Here is a 19,162-nt window from a genome sequence, read left to right as displayed (position 1 = left end):
ACCTGAGCAGTGAGGTGGGGCCATACTGTGATGAGATGGGGAAGAGTTGGGGACAATTTGGGGTGAGGAGGGGCCAAACTGAGGCAAAGGAGTGGAGAGAGCAAGGCATGGAGATGCCCAGGCTGCTGATCAGCATGCTGCACACCAGCATAGAGACAGGATTAACAGCCCAGGGCCTGGATATGGCTGGCGAGTGAGCCACTGCCACCATCTGGAGGACAGGGTGCAGAGGAGGAAACCAGCCGAGGGGGTGAGCAGCCTCGGTAGCATCCCAGCGATGCTGGACAGCACCAAAGACAGAGGAGGTCCTGGGAGCAGCTGGGAGAAAGTGGGTTACCCAGGAGGGGCCGGCTTGAGCATGGGCCCTCAGCAGCAGCAGTGAGGCTGAAAGACAGGAGCCAGACCTTATGTAGAGTGGAGGAAAATAGCTGTCCACATGGAATTCTCCACCCAGCAAAAATGGGCCTTCCATGAATGACGTCAAAAAATGAGGCAAGAAGAAGGCCAGGCGCAGGCTCCTGCTGGTGGGGGTGGGACACAGTGGCAGGTGGGGAGGCAGGAGGAGCAGCAGTGTGGCCAAGCATCCAGTTCAGCAGGGCCACGGGCTCCAGGGTGTTTGTTCAGCATAAATGTTCTGTGAAATGTATTCGTTGTACATGTCAAATATTTGACTATAGTAAGAGAAAACATGAGTGGGAAGTGGGAGGGAAGCGGTGGGGGGGTGGGGGTGGGGTAACAGGTCACATCCTGAGAGGATAACAGAGCTCAGCATGGGGCTGGAGGGACCCCCATAGGGATAGCTGGCCTGGGGAGGCGGGGACCACCTCTTTCCACCCCCAGCCCCCAGGGAGGAGCCCTGGGGCCTGTTTCCCATTCCCAGGAAGATGATTGCATTAGGAAATCGTCTCTTAAGGAGATTCTGCTGGGCCATAATAAAGCTGTCATCTGCATCGTCTGCCACCCATCAAGGGCAGGCGTGGGGCTGGTGTCGCATGAGGGGTTCTGCAGGAAGGGCCTGCTCTACACACATGCCCTACGCTGCTTCTAATTCATGCAGTTTTTGGATCATATCGTTGTTATTGTTTTCTTTTTTGGAAGTCCCAAATTTCGGCCCTTGTGCTGCCATCCTAGGGAAGTTTTTCATCGTCTGGAGCTCCATTTGTGTTTCTGTGGCAGGGTCACCATGCCATGGCAAGGGTGACCTCACAGTGCCCCATCAGAGCTGCCGGGTGGTCGGCAGTGGGGGAGTGAGAGACCAAGGGCCACAGCCAGGACCCTGTGGAGAGCTGGTGAGCCCCTGCCTCCACAGACAGGGCCAGGCCACGCTTAGTATGTGTGCACCGAGGGTGCAGGAAAATGTGTGTGCTTGTGTGTGAAAGCGGGTATATACCAGTATGAGCAAATACATGTGCTTGTTAGAGCCCTATTGGCAGTGTGAGAATGTGTGAGCATATGGGAGAACAAGTGTATAACAGTGTGTGCCCCCGTGGTGTGTAATGGTATGCGTCTGAGAGAATGAGTGTGTGTGAGAGAAGGAATGCATGTGTGCAATGTGTCCGCCTGAGTCTGACCAGGAGACAGCCCCATGTGGTCCCTGAGACAGGAGCAGTAACATCAGAGGCACTAAGCTGTGATGAAAGAGGGATGAATGGGGGTGGGGAGAGCTCTGTGGGGCACCCTCAGCTGCAGGTGGGCACCAGAGAAGGAACCCCTTCCCAGCTGGGGTCAGAGCCTGAGGGAGGAGCTGGATGCTAGGCTGGGGCTGCTGTGCAGGCTCAGGTCTGGCAGGAACTATCCTTAGGGCACGGGAGCTGAGGCTGGGGGCTGCAGGAAGCTGATGGCTAGGCTCAGGTGTGGGCTGCATCAGTGCCGAGGGATTGCATGCTTTGGGTATGCGCTAGGGTGGAGCACATAGCACACCCTGTCTCGTGGACTTCCCGGGCAGCAGGACCTAGAAAAGGCAGGTGTAACAACCGAAGACGGGAGCAACCCCTGGCCTGTCCCAGCATCTCTCCAAAGCCCTCCACCGATGAAGCTTGGCCTTGTGCTGCCTGCAAAGTAGCCTGCTCCAGGCCCGCCTGGGCATGAGAACGTGCACATCTGGACGGAGTGTGTGGATTGACAAGGTGTGTGCACGCGCACATGTGGGATGAGGGGGCTCAGGACTGGTCCCCTCTGCATCCAAAGATGAATAATTTAAACAGCCCAGCCAAGTGTGGAACATTGGAAACAGTCTAGCACTTCACTCTGTCAAACACTAGGGCAGACTCTTTCCTGCTGAGCTGGGCAGGGTGGGAGCAGATGGGGTCTTAGGTGGGCGTGCCTCCATCTCTTTTTCTGTCTCCTGCATGCCCTGTGCATGCATACATATACACACACTCATGACACACACTACACAGGCCTTGAAGGTTTCTGAGGTCTCTCTGAATGTGAGCAGCAACTTGGGTCTTTGGCAAGTGTGCTGTGAGCAAGCAGGACCTTCCCCCACCCCATCCTGCATGGTGCCTGGGCACAGCCAGCCTGAGGAACCAGAACCACAGTGGCGGGTGTCACTGAGGGTTGATGTGGGAATCCTCTTGGTTTCTCAGACAAGCGACACCGCCATTTGCACCGTCGGTGGGTGTGGTGTGTGCCAGGCCACCGCTGTGCTGCAGAAGTACAGGGTGGGCCCAGCCCTGGCAACCAAAGCTGTCCAGGCGGACACCTGTGTGCTAGGTTTGGGGGAGGATTCTGTCACCACGTGGCATTTGGACTTTGAAGGCATGGGGTGGGAAAAGCTTTGTAAGTCCTGCTGGTGACCTTCCCATGGTGCCAGGAGTGGCTGTCACCAGACATGGGTCTCGACCCACGGGCCTGGCCTTGGTCCACAGGCCAGGTGGCCCTTGTAGGCAGAAAGGCGGCAGCAGGATGGGAAGCCAACCAGCAGGGCACTGGGCCTCCTGGCAGGCTCAGCACCTGCTGGCGCCTGACTTCCACCATCACTTTCTTAGCTGTTATCCTAACCCCCAAGACACAAAGCCTCACAGTGTGTCCAGCTATTTCACTTGGTCAGGCTTCTCGCCACCCAGCCTCGCTGTTCTTATATGTGAAATGGGCAGTGAAGGAATCTGCACCCAGTGGCTGAGTCTGCAGTGAGAGCCTCATGATGATACACCCCTGTGCAGAGATGCACGCCTGGCTGCACCTGCACTGGCCGTTCCTCCTCTCCTTAGCATGCCTCCCCCACTTCGAAGCTGGGGAAACTGAGGCCCAGAGGAGGCCAGTGTTCTGCAGAGTCTGCACAGTCCGGTGGTGCCTGATGCCAGCAGCTCTTCCCCAGCTCTCCCCCGTGGCTGACCCATCACAATTGGCTGCATCATTTGTGGGCCCCTTGTTCTAGAATTATGAAGAATTTCAAGACTGTAGCAAAGAGCATTAAACCAAGCGTGAGACCTCTGAGCAGGGCCCACTGGGACTGCCCAGGCTGCACTCCGCTGAGGCAGGTCCTGCACCCACCTCCTTCATTCTCCCACCTTGGACCATGTGTTTTTCCATCTAGAAGTGTCTGTGACAAGCGGGAACCTTAAGACAGCTGTGCCCAGCTGCAGAGACCACCTGGGAGGCATTTTAAGTGCATTTAAGTCTGTTTCTGCTCGCAATCATTGCCTGACCCACAAATCCCTTTTGGCAGCAGGGAGACCAATTGGGATTGGGCCCCCCACGATCCTGTAGGGGTGGGCTCTGCCAGATGGGAGCAGGAAGGCCCATTCTCCCCTGCACATGTGGGCTTTGTGGTGGGGGCTTTGGGAAGCCCAGGCCTATCCTACCTCTAGTCCCTGGACCACTAAAGGTGCTTGCACATCATGGAGGCCCCAGAGGAGCACCTGTGAGATTCCCAGACTGGATCTGCTCCTGCGACAGATGGGGTGCCAGGGCCCTACCCACTCTTCTGCAGCCTGGGCATCACCAGAGCCACCCCACGGCCACCCAAGGGCAAATGGTTCTTATTGGGAAGACCAGGGCCAGAGGTGTGTGTCCCAGAGAAAACTAGACCCAGCTGAGCTGCATTGCCTCTCCCCACCTGAGCCCAGTCAACCCCTAGCATCCCCTCTGGGGTAAGAACATGGACCCCACCGCCTGCATGGATAGCCCAGACATAGGATGCCACATGGGATTGGGAGGGGGCTTATCGGGGCCAGGGCATCTGGACCCTCCTCGCCCTGTGAGGCCACTGTGAGTTACAATCTCTCACCCTCTGTCGCCAGAAATGCAGCACCCCCCTCCCACCCCGAGGGCACTGTCATGGGAGCAGTGTTCCTGATGTACAGTGAGCACTTCAAGAGAAGCATTCTCCTGTTCTGTTTTCCCACTGTGGGACTCCAGACGTCTCACCTGTTCTCTTCCAGGCTCCCCTTGGCACTTGATTGTTTCCCCCAGGTGTGTCCCGGAGGAGCCCAGCGGCCCTGGGGGTGTTCTCAACTGCTGCTGCAGGCCCCGCCCTCCGGACCCCTCAGCGACCTCAAGCAGCAACCGTCTGGGTGGGAGCAAACTGATCAAAAAGAGAGATCGATTACATACAAGTGCAGTATTCCTAATGTCTCCTTTGGATGTTGGTATTGTTTGGGCATTCTAGAGTCTATTTGCAGGTTCTTAATGGATTTTAAGCATTTTTTGCCTATCCATCTTTTTAAAAATTCATACTATTTTTTATTGTGGAAAAATATACACAAAAATGATTTACAGTGTAACTATTTTTAAGTATACATTTCAGGGACATTAAGTACATTCACATTGTTGTACAGCCATCACCACCTCCGTCCCTGAACTTTTCATCTTCCCAAACTTAAACTCTGTCCCTATCAAACACTAACTCCCCATCCTGTCTCCCCCAAGCCCTAGCAATCACCATCCTATGTTCTGTGTCTGTGAATTTGACTACTCTAGGGATCTCACATAAGTGGAATCATGCAGTGTTCATCCTTTTGCAATGGGCTTATTTCACTTAGCATAATGTGCTCAAGGGTTATCAGTGTTATAGCCTGTGTCAGGATTTCCCTCCCTTTTTTTTTTTTTTTTTTGAGACAGGTCTTGTTCTGTTGTCCAGGCTGGAGTGCAATGGCACAATCTCGGCTCACTACAACCTCCGCCTCGTGGGTTCAAGCCATTCTCCTGGCTTAGCCTCTCAAGTAGCTGAGATTATAGGCGCCTGCCATCATGCCCAGCTAATTTTTGTATTTTTAGTAGAGACGGGGTTTCACCATGTTGGCTAGGCTGATCTTAAACTCCCGACCTCAAGTGATCTGCCCACCTAGGCCTCCGAAAGTATTAGGATTACAGGCGTGAGCCACTGCGCCCGGCCAGATTTCCCTCCTTTCTAAGACTGAATATTTCATTGTATGTATAGACCATGTTTTGTTCATCCATTCATCCATTGATGGCCACTGAGGTTGCTTCCACCTTTTGTCTATTGTGAATAGTGCTGTTGTGAACATGGGTGTGTAAATATCTATTTGAGACTTGGCTTTCAATTCTTTTGCGTATGTACCCAGAAGTGGGATTGGTAGATCATATGGTAATTCAATTTTTAAGTTTTTGGGAACTACCTTCTTGTTTTTCATGATAACTGTATATTATTTTCCATTCTCACCGACAATGTACATGAGTTCCAAAAACTTTTAAAAGCTTTCCACTGTGGGAAATGTTGGCCACACACAGTCAGCAGCATAGTGCACTGCGCCCCTGCTTGGGCTCACTCGGCCACAGCCAAGGCCAGCATCCTGCCTTCTTCGAGGAAGCTACGCCTCTGTCCACAGCACCTTCAGTGATTCATTTTTCAGTTATTTAGGTAAAAATTACATAGATAGGCCGGGCACGGTGGCTCATACCTGTAATCCCAGCCCTTTGGGAGGCCGAGGCGGGCGGATCACCGGAGGTTGAGAGTTCGAGACCAGCCTGACCAACATGGAGAAACCCCATCTCTACTAAGAAAATACAAAATTAGCTGGGCATGGTGGTTCATGCCTGTAATCCCAGCTATTGGGGAGGCTGAGGCAGGAAAATCGCTTGAACCCGGGAGGTGGAAGTTGTGGTGAGCCAAGATTGCACCATTGCATTCCAGCCTGGGCAACAAGAGCAAAACTCCATCTCAAAAATAAATAAATAAATAAATAAATAAATAAATAAATATTACATAGATAAGATGCACGGACCTTAGCTGCACAATACTGACAAACGAATATGCCCACGTGATCTGCACCCCTCTCAGGATATGGGACCTTCACATTCCCCAGAAAGTGCCCTGTGGCCCTTCCCAATCTGTCCACCTCCCCCACACCCCCGCCTGCCACAGGCAGCCAGTCTGATCCATTGCCTAACATCCGTCCAGAATCATGCCATGTGCGCTCTCCTCTGCCTGGCTTCCTCACTTTGGCATGGTTTGTGTGTGTGACCCATCCAGGTGTTTGCATGTATCCATAGTTCATCCTTTTTCATTGCTGGGCAGGATTCTGTGGCATGGCTGGACCACGGTCTGCCTGTTCATCCACCTGCTGAAGGGCCTCTAGGCTCTTGGCTTCTGTGAATCATCCTTCCATTTCCAACTATGGCATTTGATAGACGTATGTTTTCACTTTTCTTGGATGAATGGAGTGGAATTGCAGAGTCATATGGTAGGCGTATGTTTAGATAAAGATTTATGACTTTCCTGTAAAGTGCTTTCTTCATTTTTTGGCAACTGTTGCCTGCCCCGCGTGGCTGGCAGTGTCTCCTGCCCTTGAACACTCTGGCTCTGGGTGACCTGTCGAGAAGTCTGTATGGTTCAGGTGCCCTTCTGGCTTGGATGATTGAGAATAGGCTTGTCACTGAGGATACTGCTTCCCATTTCCTTTTCTTTTTCTGTTTTAAAGCAGTTCTTTTCTAGCCCGTGTGTAACTATACAAATAATTTAGTGTTCATGTTGTCAGGAACAGAGATGAAAAACTCCTGCTAAGATCGGAATTTTAAATTAATGATTTTTTTTTTTTTTTTGTCCTTGAAGAAGCCTTATTCTCACCATCCCTCACTCACTTCCCTACTTCCCACAGTGGCATTGGGCCTCTACTTCTCGAGGGATGCTTACTGGGAGAAGCTGTATGTGGACCAGCCGGCCGGCACGCCCTTGCTGTACGTCCATGCCCTGCAGGACGCCCCTGAGGAGGTGCCCAGCTTCCGCCTGGGCCAGCATCTCTACGGCACGTACCGCACACGGCTGCATGAGAACAACTGGATCTGCATCCAGGAGGACACCGGCCTCCTCTACCTTAACCGGAGCCTGGACCATAGCTCCTGGGAGAAGCTCAGTGTCCGCAGTAAGGGAGCCGCCCCAACACCCACCCCGTGCCCCACCCCACCCCTTCCTCAAGCCGCCCTTATCACAGCCACTGACACTGAGGCTCGGCGTGGCTTCCCCACCACCGCTGGTGTGGAAGGCGTCAGGGGTTAAGTGAGGCTGGCCTGCCTCTGTGTCCAGCCTGGAGAGAAGCCAGGACAAGCTGCAGGGCTGCGTGAGGCTGTAGGAGTTTGGAGACACACGGGAATCATCCGGGTATACTCTTCTGCCAGACCCGAATCCCTCTTCCAGTGGGGCTAAAAAGGATTAGGAGATTTCGAGAGAGGGAGTAAGTGGGGCTGGAAAAATCCCAAGGTTTTGATTTAGCAAATGACCTGCAACTCTCTGGAGAAGCGGCAGTTCCCAAGGAAAGCCTGACTTCTTATCGGCAGCTGGCTGCCCTTGTACCTGGCAGGGACTTGGGCCTGTCCCAGGTGTCCAGGGAGGAAAGAGGAGCAGTCAGAGCCAGAGTCACGGCCACATGTGACATTGGTAATGGGAGGGGTGGGGGGGAAGCAGAGCCCCTGTGACAGGAAATGGTGATGCTGCACCTGGTAGCTCCCATCCCTAGCACCCCTCCAGGGCCACGGCTTGCACAGCCCTCACAACCACCCTGAGCCCTGTCTGCTGGTGAGAGGCAAGCCTCAGGCTGTGAATGCAGAGCAGGCATCCCTGCCCTACCCAGGCCTATCTGCCAGGGACAGCCAGGGTGCAGGGGAGGGAGGGGACTTGGGTGGGCAGCTCCCTCCGGTGCAGCCCAGGCAGTTCCTGGAGGAGGCAGCATCTGAGGTTGGTCGTGGTTCTACACACTTAGTTGCTGCCCTCTTCATCCTGAGCCTCCAGGGTGGAGCTTGAGGAATGGGAGTCCCTGGGTGGGGGCCAGTGTGGAATTTGCCCTGGGCCTGCATTTCCTAGGAGGCCTAAGCCCTCCAAGGTGGGGAGAGGCTTCATGCACAGCCAGTTCCTGTCGAGGAAGAAACCACAGGGTAATTTAACAGGGAGAGTTTGTGTAAAGAATTAATTACAACAGGGGATTGGAGCAATGAGGGACAGGCTAGCAAAAAGCAAAGAGAATGCCAGAGTATATGGGAAGAGCAGCTCTGAGGAGCAGCCGCCCACCTAGGGCTGAGATGGAGGCTGGGAAAGCCCTCGCAGCCCAGCTGAAATGGCTATGGCGCTTCGGTGATGGAACTTGCCGGAAATGCCCCCTCTAGGCGTTGGGGAAGTATGTCTGCGGCCACTCCAAACCTCCTGAGGAGGGTGTGGCAGGGGGGTTGCTGGTCACCCCTTACTGGAGAAGTTGCCACCATCAGAGTTGGGGAGCCTTAGACCCAGTGCTCAGCACACCTCCCTGAGGAAGGGGCCTCTAAGCCGAGAACTGAATGATGAGAGCTAGGCCTGTGGGGCATTGGTGCTCTGGGCTGCAGGGCTGTGCAGCAGAGGTAAGGAGGTAGCAGGCGGAGCTGGAACACCAGTCTGAGCCTTGTGGACCTTGGTGGGGACCAGGGTTTACACCAGCCCTGGAGCTCCTGCCTCCTCCCCATTCCCGACTGCCTGGCAGCTGTGGCCGATGCCCCCACAGACCTGACTTCTCTCTGCAGACCGCGGCTTTCCCCTGCTCACCGTCTACCTCAAGGTCTTCCTGTCACCCACATCCCTTCGTGAGGGCGAGTGCCAGTGGCCAGGCTGTGCCCGCGTATACTTCTCCTTCTTCAACACCTCCTTTCCAGCCTGCAGCTCCCTCAAGCCCCGGGAGCTCTGCTTCCCAGAGACAAGGCCCTCCTTCCGCATTCGGGAGAACCGACCCCCAGGCACCTTCCACCAGTTCCGCCTGCTGCCTGTGCAGTTCTTGTGCCCCAACATCAGCGTGGCCTACAGGCTCCTGGAGGGTGAGTGCCGACCTTGTGGGGCTGCCCCACAGTGCCTGCTACTGCTGGTCTTGCTCTGCGAGCCCTTGACACAAGCCATCTGGTTTATTCTTCACCTTCATGCCATCAGTTCATTCAATATTCCAGAAGTACCTCTTGCACGCCTGCCAGGGGCCAGGTACTGTTCTAGGAGCTAAGGATATAACAATGAACACAACGGATTGGAATCTTGCCTGCCTGCAGCTTTCATTCTTGTGGGGCAGACAGAGCGTCTGAGCATGCCAAGGAAATCAGGTGGCTTCTGGAAAGAGCTAGCTGGGGAGGAAACTGGGAAGAGGGAAACGCTGAGGAAGAGGGGAACAGACGAGGAGACCTCCATTCCTCCATTGTAAATTGGGTGGTCAGGGTAGGGGCTAGCAGAGCAAAGGTGGGAGGTTGCCGGGTAGGCAGGCCTAGCCCCTTGGAGGGGCACCACAGTGTGACCCTCGTGTGCCTGGAGTGCACTGAGCGACAGGGAAGAGCTGAGGCTGATGGGGCAGAATAGTTCCTGGGGCAGGGGGCAGGTCTGGGAGCGGCTTGCAGGGCTTTCTCCGGAGGAACATGGGGAGCTATGGAAGACTTTGGAGGGAGGGAGTGCTGGCAGGACCTGACTTAGTTTTAAAAGGATTAGTCAGACTACTGTGTTAGGAATGGTTTAGGGTGGGAAGGTTCAGGGGCGAAGCTGGGAGAAAATCGGAAGGCTACAGGAGAAACCTCTGAACAGGAGGATGTGGGGTGTGATGCCGGGACACAGGTGGAAGCCGAGGCATGGCGAGAAGCAGGCAGCTGCAGCCAGTCAGAGGGTGGGATGAGCTGGATCCCAGTGGAGAGGGGAGAAGGCAGCTGACCAGGTGCAGGGAGGCCCCATTTGACCATCTGAAAGTCAGGAAGTGGGGCTCAACCAGGTCACAGAGGCTGCACCGCTGGCAAGTGTGTCCTAAATTCACACTAACTTTATCACACAAACATGGCAAGAATATTAAAATCTCAGTAAAGGAAGAAAAGCCATCACTTATGCTTCCCCAGATTCCTTTCATTCTCTGGGGCAGGGATAGATGTCTGAACCAGATGGTTGATGGAGCACTTGGTTTTTTGCATGCTGCCCTTTTTCACTAAAAATTATGTGATTAAATTTAGTTTAGTGGGGGGTTTTTTGTAATCACACTGAACAGAGGAAAGCATTATATGATAAGCATTTCCCACATACGTAATTCATGCGCAAGGCATGGTTCTGCCTGGGAGGCTTGTGGAGTTGCCCCCGCCTCCTTGGGGTGGGTTGTGGGGTCTTCAGCGGTGACCTTCCGCCTTCAGCATGCCCCCTTTTCTGGATTATTTCTGGAGGACAAATCCAAGGTTAGGCTCGTTGAAGAGTGTGTTGTGATTCCTGGCCCTGCTTCCGGGGCGATGTAGTCTAGCGCGAGCTGCCGTGCAGGGCAGGGAGCATGCACTTTTGTCTCGACATCCGGCCTTCAGAGGATGACCAGCCAGGCGACGCACTGGACAAGGAGGTGTAGAGTGGAGATGCACACTAGGCGGTCGGAAATCATTATGCGTTAATGTCACATCATACCCCAGATGTCCACTGTGTTTGTTTTCAAGTGGTAGAATTGTGGCTTTCTCACGTTCTCTAAAGTGAACACATATTGCTTCCATAATTGAAAAAAAAAAAAAAACTAACACTTTTTAAAAAGCAGCCAAGGTCACCAATATGGTGAAAGGCCGTCCCTACTAAAAATACAAAAATTAGCCGGGCATGGTGGCGGGCGCCTGTAGTCCCAGCTGCTCGGGAGGCTGAGGCAGGAGAATCGCCTGAACCCGGGAGTTGGAGGTTGCAGTGAGCCGAGATCGCGCCACTGCACTCCAGCCTGGGCAACACAAGCGAGACTCCGTCAAAAAAAAAAAAAAAAAGCAGCCAAGGCCAGTAGCTGCTCTCTAGGGCTGCAGTGCAGCTTGGGCTGAGCCAAAGCCACCCTTCCCCACACAAGGCCACTCCTGATCAAGGCCAGGTGGGCGGAGGGGTGTCCCAGTCCCTACTGGTTGATCAGGGTGCCTGGTCCTGGCTCTTCCCAACCAGCACGAGTGAGGACGCAGCTGCAGCAGGACGTAAGCACAGTCATCGCTGCAAACTGCAAACTCGTAAGCACAGTCGTCGCTGCAAACTGCAAACTCGTGCTCCGAGCGCTGCCCTCCCCTGTAGAGCGGAGGAGGGGAGGCCTGGGGCCGCGGTGGTGTGCGCCCCGCTCTGACCGCAGAGCCCCCTTCCCGAGGAAAGCGGCTGGCCCGGTCCCAGCTGGTGATCACGCGGGGCCCCTGTCTGCTTGGTGCGCAGGTGAGGGTCTGCCCTTCCGCTGCGCCCCGGACAGCCTGGAGGTGAGCACGCGCTGGGCCCTGGACCGCGAGCAGCGGGAGAAGTACGAGCTGGTGGCCGTGTGCACCGTGCACGCCGGCGCGCGCGAGGAGGTGGTGATGGTGCCCTTCCCGGTGACCGTGTACGACGAGGACGACTCGGCGCCCACCTTCCCCGCGGGCGTCGACACCGCCAGCGCCGTGGTGGAGTTCAAGCGGAAGGAGGTGCTTGTCCGCACGTGCTGTGGCCTACCCAGTGTCTGTCTCCGGCCGCAGTTCGTTTCTCGGTCGGTTTAGTGTCCGTGTAGCCACCCAACTGTGTGGCCGACCATTCGCGCTTTCATTTGTCCTTCGCCTCCTCTGCGCCGTCTGTCCTAGGGGGAGGGGAAGGGGGAGTCCTGCCAGCACCCAGCTGGGCCTTGCCTCGGGAGGCAAGGACCGGGACGAGGCCCGAGGGCTCGCGTCTGGGGCATACTTGTGCCGCTGCAGGCGGGCGCGGCGCGCTGCCCGGGCGGGGAGCATCTGCCGGGAGGGCACTCCCTCCCACCAGCAGTTAGCCCCCAACGGGAGGGCCCTTGAGTGACCAGGAGCAGAGCCGGGGATTGGAGAGGGACGTGAAGGCGGATCACCTCCGGCGCCGCCCGCCCCGCCCTTCTCCGGCTCGCGCTGGTGGAGCGCGACCGCCACCTGCTGGGCCTCGGCCTTCCTGCAGCCGGCCCACCCCGCAGGGGCCGTGGGAGAGTGGGCGTGGGGACTGAGGTAGTGCGTTGCCTTGTTCCGCTTCTCTGGGCACACCACGTGCAGGTTTGTCAGGGAAAGGAGGTCTGGCCGAAAGCACAATTTGTGAGTAAAGGCTGTGTGGGCCTCCCTGGGGTGACAGCAGAGGCCTGGTGGGCAAAGCCATCCCAGGTGCCCAGCGGCTTTCCTCACAACCCCCTCCAGCCTGGGGTAGGAGGATGCTTGGAGCAGAGCGCTCTGATGTACACCTGGCCTCGGATCTCGGCTCTGCCATCTGTTCCTGTGTGACCTTGACCTGACCTTCACCCTGTAGGGCCCAGCTTCCTCAGGGGAGAGTGGAGGTGCTCATCCTGCTCTCTGGGGACCTGGATGGGACCTGCCAGCAGGGTGCCTGGGCATCGGCTGTAATTCTCCTTATAAGAGGTCTGCATTGTACCTGTTACACAGGCGAGGCTCAGTGGCTCAGGGAAGGTGACGGCCAGGCTGGCCAGTGACCCCGTGGGAACTTGAACCCAGGTCAGACTGTCCCCAGACCTGGCTCTGACAGCACACATCTGGTCCACCTATGGGCTGTGCGGGACGTGCAGCATCCTGAGGTCTCTGGTTTTGGGGGGTCTGAGGGGCCCGTCTCGCCTGCACTGACCAACGCCCTCTGCATCCTGCAGGACACCGTGGTGGCCACGCTGCGTGTCTTCGATGCAGACGTGGTACCTGCATCAGGGGAGCTGGTGAGGCGGTACACAAGCACGCTGCTCCCCGGGGACACCTGGGCCCAGCAGACCTTCCGGGTGGAGCACTGGCCCAACGAGACCTCGGTCCAGGCCAACGGCAGCTTCGTGCGGGCGACCGTACATGACTATAGTAAGAGGGGCTGGTGGCATGGCCTGGCTAGGCCCCCAGGAAATGAGGTGCTCGCTCTTCATGGGCAAGCAGCACCCTACACACATGCACACCTGGCATGGCCCTCTGTGGCCCAAGCCACTTCCCCTCCACCCTCTGCCCAGCACTTCCTGTGTCTCTGCCAGGCCTGCCCTCCAGCCACCAGCAGGGCTTTCACCATGGGACCTCTCTCCCTGAGCTGCTCCATGGCCGAACCTGGCAGGGCCCCACCACACCCCCCATGCTGACCTCACCAGGGCTTACCACCGACTGCAAACACACATGTCACCTGAGGCTTTCCTCCAGCCCCTGGCACTCCATCGTTGCCCCTAAGGCGTCCCAAGTGCTTATGGATTATTGCTCCAGCCTCAGCAGCTCTCTGCTAAACAGGCTGGTGTACAGAAGCAGCCCCGAGCCAGGTCAGGGCTTCTGAGCCCATTATCCTGCCTGACTGCTGACATGCCACCATGCTCACCTGCTTGCAGGGCACCTTTCAGCAGCGGCCTTGCTTCCTGCCTCCCTCCGCCACCTCCTGCTGATTTCTCCTGGGATCGCCTTCCAAATAAACCACCTGCATTTGGGGTCTGTGTCTGGTGGAACCCCAGGCCATGGGTCCTTCGCCCCTTTCTGCCTGGCCTGGTCCTGTTCATTCCTCAGTCCTCCCCACCTCACCAAGCCTATGGAGGCCCCACTTGTCAGAGGGGAGACAGCCTCCTTGCCCTGGCACTGGACACCCTGTGTGCCAGAGTGCCCCTCCCATCATTGTTTCCACCACATGAGATCCACAGTGGCAGCACGTGGCAGGTACACTGATGGCATGACTTCCAGGGCTTGGCCTGCGGGTTCATTGGGTCTGCTGGAGGTTCCTGCAGTGGAGGGTAGTTCTGCCATGCTCTGGGGGAGCTGTCTGGAGGGCTCTAGTGTGTTCTTCCCAGGGCCTTGGTAATGTAGACCTTTAACCGCCCATGTCTCACACACACACACACACACACACACACACACACACACACACACCCTGTTACCCAAAAAACGAAACTCTGTAAAACATTTTAAAGAGGTTTATTCTGAGCCAAGATGAGTGACCACAGCCTGGAGAAAACACAAACCCAAGAAGCCTTGAGTAAGTGGTCCCCAGGTCCAAGGTGGTGGAGTTATAGTTTGCTTTTATACATTTGAGGGAGACAGGAGTTACAAGCAAGAACATAAATCAATACATGGAAGGTATACATTGGTTTGGCCCCAAAATGCAGAGTATCTTAAAGCAGGGGCTTACAGGTTAGAGGTAGATGTAGAGATTCTTTAATTTACAGTTGGTTGAAGGAGTTAAGCTTTGCCTAAAGACTTCAGGTCAGTACAAAGGAATGTTAAGGAGGCCTGCTATGTGTCGCCTGATGCTATACAGGGTCAGGATGGAAAGTAAACCACGTTATACCTGGGTAACTTTTAAAAAAAAAGGTTTTTAACAAGATTTTATGGGCCAGGCATAGTGGCTCACGCCTGTAATCCCAGCACTTTAGGGAGACCGAGGCGGGTGGATTGTTTGAGTCCAGGAGTTCGAGACCAGCCTAGGCAACATGGTGAAACCCTGTCTCTACAAAAAAAAAAAAAATACAAAAAATTAGCCAGGCGTGGTGGCACATGCCTGGATTCCAGGAACCTGGGAGGCTGAGGTGGGAGGATGGCTGGAGCCTGGGAGGTCGAGGCTGCAATGAGATGCAACAGAGCAAGACTCTGTCTCAAAAAAGAAAACCAATGTTATGGTTTGTAGGGTGTTTCTTAACCCTTGCCTGGGATGGCCTTAGGTCCTGTTTATAATTTGGTATCTTACTGCCACAAAGAGTCCGATCTGTCAGTCTTATGATCTCTGTTTTAATGTTAATGCCGGTCAGTTGTGTCCAAACTCCAGCAGGAAGAGGGCCTAATAAGGCAAGTCCACCCTGCCTTCCTGTCATGGCCCAGAATTCTGTTTTTAAGGTTTTTCTGGTGTCCCCTTGGCCAAGAGGGGATCTATTCAGTTGGTCCGGGGACTCAAGATTTTAGTTTTAGTTTACAACTCTATACACAAACACCCCATACACACAGGCACAAATACCCTATGCATAGACACCACACACATGCATACTACACACTTACACATACCACACACACGCATACCACACAAGCATATCATACACACAGACACCCCATACAATGTGTGCACATGCACACACACACAGGCTGCCTCAAATTGAGAAGGGTTCCCTGGACTTTCAGTTCAGTAAATCCCAACATTTGAACATTGGTGCTAACTTAGGACCAGCCCCAGGCCTGTTGCATGGCACTGTATGTGTGAAAGTGCCTGTTTGCACCAGTGTGTGTGCAGGGCTGTGTCTGGGAAGAGGTGTGCTACACATGAGGAAGCAGCCAGAGCAGCTCGGTGGTCATTGTTGTGCCCCTACCTGCAGGGCTGGTTCTCAACCGGAACCTCTCCATCTCGGAGAACCGCACCATGCAGCTGGCGGTGCTGGTCAATGACTCAGACTTCCAGGGCCCAGGAGCGGGCGTCCTCTTGCTCCACTTCAACGTGTCGGTGCTGCCGGTCAGCCTGCACCTGCCCAGTACCTACTCCCTCTCCGTGAGCAGGAGGGCTCGCCGATTTGCCCAGGTGAGCCCATATCTATTGCCTGTCTGGGGAAGATTGAAGGGCCAAGGGACATGGGGGCACAGGGAGGCAGGTGACACTGCCTCTTGGCCCAACCAGCACAGAGTAGACTGGGTGGAGTCCTGAGCCCAGGGCCAGGAGGTACAGCTGTGTGCGCAGAAGAGGCCTGGGAGAGCTCACAGTGGGCAGGGCTGGGGGCTCCTTGGGCCTCTCTTTTTTTCCCCTTTCCATTCTTGGTATCTTTAAAATGTATTTTCAAAAATGCAAGAGCAATGCTGGGTAAATCTGCATATGGTGACTCGGAAGAATCTTCCTGGTGGATTGGTGAGAGTGGCTTGCAGAGATGTTGGTCCCACGTGACTCCCTTTGTGCAAAAGTAGATCTTCCCTGACAGGGATCTGCAAGTGTGCAGAGATCACAGTGCTGTCCACAGTGGTGCCCTCAGGGGTAGGCAGGAAACGCTTCCATTTTTTACTTTTTGTAACTAGGTTTGCTAGAAAGCGTATATTTATATTGTCTTTGGAAAATAATGATTAGAAATAGAAGAAATAAAAGTAATAAATATTCATTAAAGAAGATGAGGCATGAGGCATGAGGCGTGATCCCTTCTACCCATAGGCGCCAGCGTTGCACATCATGGTGTTCTTTCTGGGATGTTTCTCGTAAGCACTTATTAAGTTGACTTGAAACTGCAGCACGCATGTTCTCACATGCCGCTCTCCCTTGCAGAGCAGCCCGTGGCGCCTCCTCTTCAGGGGCCATCTACCAGTTCTTTCGGGTGGTTCTGTGCCCGCATCAGCTCCTGGCAGCCACCCGTGTCCAGCCCACGAGGGAGCCCACCCTTGGACATATCTAAGCTCCCCGACCACCCCCTTGGCCTTTAATGGGAGTGGGATCAGAGACAGAGGGGCGACAAGACAGAGGGCCCCGGGGGGTCTCATGGGGGGCGGGGCAAGAGCAGGCATTGCTGAAGTTGGGTCATCTGCCCTCTGTCAGGCTCAGGAGCAACGGGGGCCTGAATCCCAGTCCAGCCTCAGCCTCACTGTGGTCTCACCCTTCTCCCCAGCTTGTAAAGCTGTGAATTAGGGACAGGAACCCTGGACAATTTTGAGAGTCACATGAGAATTTGGAAGTGGGCTTTGTAGGGGAAAGTGAGGAGGCCCAGGAGGCTGGTTTTTGCTGTGGTCACGTGTGGGCCTGGGAGAGCCCAGCCCTGCTCTGGCCCGCCCCCGTCTCACCATCCGTGGAACTTTTGGTTTCAAGCAACTGCAAGAGTTGCCAAGAGGTTGAAAGAATTCAGCTGCCTGACTCCAGGACCTGGCATCCCCAGGAGAGGCCCCTCTTTCCCAGGGGCTCTGGTCAAAGTCCCAGAGCCTGGCATCCCCAGGAGAAGAGGCCCCTCTTTCCCAGAGGCTCTGCTCAAAGTCCCAGGGAGGCCCCCTGGTCCTGCATGGGCTGGGGCAACCATGCTCCCGAGTCTTGTGGCTGGGGTTCAGTGCTGTGACCAGGGGACACAAGGGCAGGGTGGACCTCTAAACCCTGTGCACTGAGGGAGGAGTGAGGGGTCCCCAGAGCACTGCTGGGGCAGCTGGGAGCAGCCAGGGAGGAGCCTGGGAGACATTCCGGCAGCCTTGGTGTCTGAGTGAGGAAGGAAAGGGGAGTAAAGGGTTGAGTCAGGGCCTGCCTGGGGCTTTTCCTGCCACCAAACTGAACCTCAAGGCCCTGGGTTGCCTTGACCTCCAGCTCCCAGGAACAGGGGCAGCTGGTAACATGTGGCCTGAGTGGAGCTGGGCAGGGCAGGGCCGGGGCAGGTGGGTGGGTATGCAGGCTCTGAGGGGTGGAGGACAGGGTGCTCGGGAGGGCTGCTGTCTCCAGGCCCTGTTGGGGGCTGTTCCAGGACTTAGGCTGTGTGGGAATCTCTACCCTCAGGCCATTACAGGCCGGTCCAGCTGCCTGGCTAAGGTGTTCCCCTGTGCCCCCCTAGATCGGGAAAGTCTGTGTGGAAAACTGCCAGGCGTTCAGTGGCATCAACGTCCAGTACGAGCTGCATTCCTCTGGCGCCAACTGCAGCACGCTAGGGGTGGTCACCTCAGCCGAGGACACCTCGGGGATCCTGTTTGTGAATGACACCAAGGCTCTGCGGCGGCCCAAGTGTGCCGAACTTCACTACCTGGTGGTGGCCACCGATCAGCAGACCTCCAGGCAGGCCCAGGCCCAGCTGCTTGTAACGGTGGAGGGGTCATGTGAGTGCCTGCTCCAAGGAGGGAGGGTCGGGGTCCTGGGGGCTTCTGGAGCCTGGGCCTCCTGCCCTTTGAGAAAAGCAGTACAGCTGCAAGGCTTAGCTGGGGAGTGGGGAAGGCATGGACCAGCTTCACCCTGAGTGACCCAGCAGTAAATGGTTGCTCCTTCCAGATAACATACAGGACCTTGGTTAAATTTGAATTTTGGGTAAACAACAAGCAGTTTTTTGGTATAGGTGTGTTCCATGCAACTTTTGCAGCTTCTCGAAAGACACACCTCCAGGTCCATCCATGCCCTCTTAGGAACATGCTGACACAGCTGCCATTCATGCCATTCATTGTGTATCTGAAATGTAGGTCCCACAGGGCGTCCTGGGCGTCGTTGGCCGAATCTGGCTGCCCTCACATCCTTCCTCCTGTACTTACCCCAGCCCAGGTGACCCCTGCTTTGTGGCCATGATGTCCTGTACCCTGCCCTGCGCCCTGTGCTCCTGGCACTGTCTTTGCTGCCCTGGGTCTGTCACTCTGGTCCCCTTGGGCTCCATCCGTGGGCAGCTCAGCTGGTGCTGTTCCCTGTCCTTGGGCACTAGCTGGACGCTGGGCCCAGGCCAGCCCCCTGTGACCCTGCTTGTCTGCCACCTGCAGATGTGGCCGAGGAGGCAGGCTGCCCCCTGTCCTGTGCAGTCAGCAAGAGACGGCTGGAGTGTGAGGAGTGTGGCGGCCTGGGCTCCCCAACAGGCAGGTGTGAGTGGAGGCAAGGAGATGGCAAAGGTAGGCCCTGGAAACGCCCGAGGGAGGCCTGCAGGGGCGACGGCACCGGTGAAAACGGGGTCCTGGGGCCCTGCCAGCCTGGGGTGGCTCTCCCTGCTCCAGGTCTGCTTCTGGCACCTCATCCCCCATGTGGCTCTCGATGCCAGCATAGCGGGCAGCAGTGCAGGGCTTGGGAGAGGGCTTGTGAGTACAGTGAATGGTCCCCAGGCCAGATTCACTCTGGACTTGGGAAGGTCTGAACCAAAGTTGGGATGTGCTGGGGACAGAATGGCCTTTTCTGGGAGGTCCTTGGCCA

The 19,162-nt window shown here is 55.8% G+C and overlaps 1 protein-coding gene across 5 annotated transcripts in view; it reads left to right on the top strand.

The window, feature by feature from the left end:
* RET (ret proto-oncogene) overlaps window positions 1–19,162 on the top strand; it is a 53,343-nt gene that overhangs the window by 16,281 nt on the left and 17,900 nt on the right. For 2 of the 5 annotated variants that reach the window (XM_004049293.5, XM_055352267.2), the window contains exons 2-8: window positions 7,062–7,325; window positions 8,947–9,234; window positions 11,582–11,823; window positions 13,002–13,197; window positions 15,660–15,859; window positions 17,841–18,099; window positions 18,742–18,867. In XM_004049293.5, coding sequence (XP_004049341.2) covers window positions 7,062–7,325; window positions 8,947–9,234; window positions 11,582–11,823; window positions 13,002–13,197; window positions 15,660–15,859; window positions 17,841–18,099; window positions 18,742–18,867 — 1,575 coding nt within the window. Of the gene's footprint in view, window positions 1–7,061; window positions 7,326–8,946; window positions 9,235–11,581; window positions 11,824–11,845; window positions 12,403–13,001; window positions 13,198–15,659; window positions 15,860–17,840; window positions 18,100–18,741; window positions 18,868–19,162 lie in introns of those variants that run through there. The other 3 variants (XM_055352269.2, XM_055352268.2, XM_055352270.2) reach the window with 2 other exon arrangements.

The sequence above is a fragment of the Gorilla gorilla genome, chromosome 8 (genome assembly GCF_029281585.2).
Source record: "Gorilla gorilla gorilla isolate KB3781 chromosome 8, NHGRI_mGorGor1-v2.1_pri, whole genome shotgun sequence".
Lineage (NCBI taxonomy): Eukaryota > Metazoa > Chordata > Mammalia > Primates > Hominidae > Gorilla > Gorilla gorilla.
This window is presented reverse-complemented; position numbering and strand designations above follow the sequence as displayed.